The 5,530-nt window shown below is 41.8% G+C and overlaps 1 protein-coding gene across 1 annotated transcript; it reads right to left on the reverse strand.

Moving 5' to 3' along the window:
- Positions 1-454: 454 nt before the first annotated feature.
- Positions 455-5,329, reverse strand: LOC136495178 (inactive protein kinase SELMODRAFT_444075-like). The gene is made up of 10 exons (XM_066491167.1): positions 4,897-5,329; positions 3,137-3,273; positions 2,841-2,938; positions 2,376-2,722; positions 1,712-2,116; positions 1,460-1,620; positions 1,302-1,375; positions 1,053-1,197; positions 811-960; positions 455-704 (listed from the first exon to the last, which is right to left on the reverse strand). The coding sequence occupies exons 1-10, from the start codon at positions 5,327-5,329 to the stop codon at positions 627-629; spliced, it is 2,028 nt and encodes a 675-aa protein (XP_066347264.1). The 3' UTR covers positions 455-626.
- Between the last annotated feature and the right edge of the window lie 201 nt (positions 5,330-5,530).

The raw sequence follows: 5,530 nt of genomic DNA on the forward strand, positions 1-5,530 counted from the left end.
CCCGATGTTCTAAAAAAAAAGCCGGTAGTGAGTGGGTGTGAGCGTGCCTGCGTGCATGGCGGGGCAGCTGCCCATGTATCCCGTATAAGAGGCGAGAGAAAGAGAGAGTGAGGATCATCAGAAAATTGTAAACCTAACTCTTATACTCGCTAAGCACTCCTCCTCCCGTATCTGTTCCTCTGCCTATTGCTTTGCTGTTCGTCCGATTTGCCCTTCCCCAATTCTTCTACCCTTGCCTACTGCTAACAAAAACCCAGCTCCATTTTGCGTCCGTCCCAATTCTTCAACAGCTAGCCAGTTACACAGTGACATTGCACGCTAGAAAAAAAGGCTGAAAGGCCAGGAGACACCAACGGCAACACTCTGATAAGATGGCGTTTCATTTACAGAGATAATAAAAAGGAGAAAGAAAAAAAAAAAAAGGGAACAGTAATTCCCCATGTACACACTGTTATATGGTTGGAAGAAGAAAGAGAAGAGAGGCAAAACAGAGCGAGCCCCGAAGTGTTACAGTGTCACCAACGAGAATGGAGAATATGGATTTCAGACTACTTTGTCCGCGTGGCAATGCAGTGCAGATACTTTAGTAGTCGGTCCACACCACAAAATCCTCTTCGATTATTTCGTCACTTCATGAAATGTGGGATGAATTGTCGTGACAAATCCCTGATGTGTTCATTTTCTATCTCAATAAGGCGAACAACCTGCTTGTCCAGAGACAAAGTGAACTTGTCATAACATTCTAAGCTAATACCACCAACCGAGATTTCACAATAATATCAGGGAAATAGAACAATTTTCTAAACTAACCTCTCCCATAGAAGGCCGCTGCTCTGGGTTTGGCCTGACACAAAGATATGCAGTTTTGGCTAGATGATACAATCCATATGCATCATATGTGTCTTTAATTCGATCATCAATTAGTTCGTGAAGTGCAAGGCTTTCAACCAATGGCTCTGCCTGAAATTTTTAAAGGTGTTGGAAATTGGATTGTGCAGATGTACTGTAAGTATATAGACAGAAGTATAAGCAGAATTCACCCAGAATAATACCCATTGCAATATATGTGTGCACTGTCCTCCATGTTCATCAAGCACCTTTCGACCAGATATCAGCTGGAAAAGAACAATTCCAAAGGCGTAGACATCTGTTCTGACAGAAACCATGCCATATTGAGCATACTCGGGCGCCAAGCATCTGATGAACATGACACGAAATCACTCACATTATCAGAAAAAGAAGGATAACATAGAAGGGAAGAACTAGTTGATAGCTCTGCCAGAATTAGAGTTTATCCAGACCCTGTTTGACCCAGAATCCTTGTTTGGATGTTATCATCGCCAGCCTTCCATTTTGCAAGACCAAAGTCACCAAGCTGTGAAAGATAGCACTTCTGTAATCAGAATGCAGAATACTTTTGCATCCCGACATGTATCGATAACTACTTACTCCATCTTACCATAGGAACAAAGTCATGTGTCAACAATACATTGCTTGGGCGCAAATCGCGATGAATGATTGGACCAGCACGGCACTCCTCGTGTAGAAACCGCAGCCCTTTTGCTATACCAATAGCAATAGCATGCCTCTTGTGCCACTCTAATAAGCATGCCGACTTGTCTGTTTCCACCAAGTAACAAGAGTAAAGTAAGCCTGTCGTCATCACATTATTATTCTTTTAAAGTTTTAAGCATATCAGCTGACCACATACCAAATAAATGCCACTCGAGGGAATTGTTGCATATGTACTCATACACCAAGATGTTATAGCTTTCTTTGCAGCAGTACCCAAGCAGCATGACGATATTTCGGTGCCGAGCAAAACTAAGAACTTGCACTTCCGAGAAGAATTCAGTATAACCCTGTGAGCTAGCTTCTTTGTGCAGCTTAGCTGCAATGACCTGACCATCCTTGAGCTGGCCCTTGTACACATGCCCAAATCCACCCTCACCCAGCAAATTTTCACTTGAGAAGTCAGATGTTGCAGTTTGAATCTCCGAGAATGGGAATTTCATGGATTCCTTTATGTACAGAACTGATTTTAGACCACAGCCAATGCACAAAATTGGCCTTTCTGATGAATCATATTGGGAGCTCATTTTATCTTCGTATTTTCCTGGAAAAGGATCACAAGACCACGCATGGTATTACTGTGTACGATATAATATAATATAAGCAGCCCTGTAACATCAAATAAATGGTAGCAGCCAGCAAATCACAGTTGTTCTTTTTAGTTTTTAGAAAATATTAAATAAATCGTGAGTTCTACATGAATTAGCTATCACGATTACAAGGACTACCAGTAGTTTTCTGTCTTCTGTCGTCTGCACTGCCTGCTTTTTTTATTACGGTTTAGTGAAGAAAAAATATCTCACCATTAGACAGGGATTCAGTATCGTCAATTGTGAGAGACATGCCACTGAAGTATGGCATACTGCATGCAGCCACACTGGAGGTCTCGTGGATCTCGTGGTTGTTTAGAGAGGCAAGGTAGCTTACAGGCGATGACCTGATTGATACCTTGCGAGTGTCATCATTTACTGTCTCAGAACTCAGATCCATCGTGACCGCAAAACGTTGCACGTCCTTCAATTCAGCTGTGCTTTTGTTTGATGGGTTTGTTCGTATTGACCTCAAGGATTGCACTTTTAAGTCATCCTGAAATGTCGCAACTTTGCAAGCTATGTGCTTTTCTAAGTGCTTGAAATCTCTCCTGAAGTGCCTGAAAAAAATATATTCTAAATTCAATATTACCTCAAGTACCCAGAAGAATATGGGCACTGAACTTCTGTTCAGGGTTAGTCTATCATAGACGTTTGAACAAGAAATGATGTACAAACCTATCTAGGACAACCCAAGAAGCTTTGCTGGAATTTACTTCATGGATAATGAAAACCTTTGCAGGTGCTCCCGGGATTATCTTGAGGGTCACAGTAATCTGATAAAATTTTGAAGTGTCAGAATGTAACAAGTATTTCAAGATTAATAATGTAACTAGTAAATCACCTTGTTATCCAGATTTCTGATGATATAAAAGTGATTGCATAGAAAGTAGGGATAAAGATAGGGCATGCTTACATTTTCTACGGAAGAATATAACATGTCCGTATAGAATAGACAGATGAAGGCATTTTACCTTAACATTGTGGAGCGTCTCTATGACTTGTAGGAGCTTATTTTTGTAGGATTCAGCTATGTTTGAAACCTGATCAACTAGGTATCGGTCGCTTGTCCCGACAAAAGATTCAGTAAACGGTTTGGTTTGGTAGCCCACTGAACACAAACAGAAGAACCAAAAGCATTACATATCCAGCAAATAATAATTTTGGTGTAGTTTTCAAAGAGAACGTTGGCCAGTATTATGACCTTACCACTGCAAACTCAAACTATAGATTTTATTTGTTGTAAACAAATGTACATAACTATATATCTTGAAGGACACACTTGGATATAGTATTTGACAAATATTCTATCATTAAAATTCCATGTTAGATCACACCAATACTAGAAAAGCAGAAAGGCTATCACACCGGCGCACATTCAAAATACTAGGATTCTACGGTAGAAATAGGAAATGGTGATGCTAGCAATGACCATATGAAACTATACATTCAGAAATGCATCATAGATATCAGAATTGCATTTTTCTAAGGTACTCCAAGGTAATATGGACCATACATTTTGAGTCAATACAACAATCGATATAACTATTACCTCTTGATAGGAGTAAAATACACTAGCGGCCCCTAAACTTGGAAGAGAGTCATCCAGGTCCTCAAATTCCTAAAATGCACATCGAGGTCTTTGAACTTGGCACATGGTACGTCACATGTCCAAACGGGCCTAGACTAGACCTGTTTGCTGTTGTGGGCGTGGCGGTCCACGTTGGCACCAACGATGCCAGACTAGACCCTAAACTTGGCAAATTGTGTCATCTAGGTTCCTAAACTCTCAAAATCATCTGCATACATGAACTAGGCCCATGCTACGTCGCAGATCCGGTATCTGTATTTGTCTTAGCGTCAATATGGATATTCGTATTCGATTTTAATCCGAATACTAAGTGGATGCATCCGTATATGTTTTCTATAATTTTTTCTCTATCTGATTCCACATTCGTATTTCAAAAAATGTCAAATACCCGACATTATCCGTATCCGCAAATAACAAAGTACCCTATAAAGTCATCTAAAACTTATATCTATGACTAATTAGTAATGTAAATAATATCAACTTTAATATAACAAAAACTATGCATCGTTTAAACTATTTAAAACTTATCTCTGTGACTAATAACATTATATAATAATATTAATAATAGTAATATATAAATGTTAGTTTTAATATGGCTAACATACGTATTAATTTTATGTACTTTAATTTAATTATCCATATATTGGTAAAATTATTTTTGTATATTTTAAATTATTCATTGATAAATATTATTTATAGTTTTATTGATTTGTGATATACTTAGTTATTCAAATGTTTATTATATATGTTATTTTTTATATATTTTAAACTATATAATAAGATATTTTGGTGATTCTGAAAGCTACAGTGCTGCCTCAGAAGCGCATACCCATGAACAACCGTATGCTATCATCCACCAGACATGCATGATTGCAATCTCACTACAAATACAGAGTTTCCTACAGTTCCACTATAATACATAACAACCCACCCACCCCACAGCCAAATGAACAATATGCCAATGAGCGTACGCACAGCTTCTAAAAGGGAAAATGAACACGACGAGGCAAATTAAGCATCAAAACTGCTATGACATTCTATTTTGAAAATCCACAAATGTAAACTAAGATAAGACTAGATTTGTGTGTGCTGAGTCGTAAAATAGAGACATTAAAGGTGTGATATCCCAGAGATGATCCTCACATGGATGGGTGATGGAGTGAAGCACGCCGAGCACGAGCAGCGAATCGCACGCGCGGAGTATGTCTCCTCGGTCGACGACCAAATTCCTGAACGCCGTTTTGATCTCGTCATCCCGGTGGTCCCGCGTGGCGTCCAGCGCCACCACGACCAGCTGTGGCGGCGGCAGCGGCGAGCCGTGAGGGGTGGCGTAGGTCGCCCCCGACGACGCGGGGGTGGCCTGGTCGTCCCCGGCGCCGATGATGGAGGACATCGACATAGGCGACCCCAGCGGGGTCCTGAAGGGGCTGGTCCACCTCTGCCGCTTGCTATGCCGATGCCGATGCAAGCCCCTCTTGCTGCCGCCGCAGCCATCGTGGCCACCCGGAATCGCGGTTATGAAGGCCTCGAGGCGCCTACGCGCCGCCGAGTATATTCGGGAGATTACAGCGTACATTCGATCCTGCTGCAGGCGCGGGGGGCACCTCGAGGTCGCCGGCGGAGAATATATCCCCCGCTCGCACCAACATGATGGAGTTATCGAGGCGGTGGCGCGGCGGCGAATCGCTTGAGCTTGCGGTTGTCGCGGCGCGGGTGGACGGTTGCGGCGGCGGGGGCAGCGAGAAGGATCAGCAAACAGTTTGCTTGCACAGCGGCG

This window comes from Miscanthus floridulus, chromosome 12 (assembly GCF_019320115.1).
Source record: "Miscanthus floridulus cultivar M001 chromosome 12, ASM1932011v1, whole genome shotgun sequence".
Lineage (NCBI taxonomy): Eukaryota > Viridiplantae > Streptophyta > Magnoliopsida > Poales > Poaceae > Miscanthus > Miscanthus floridulus.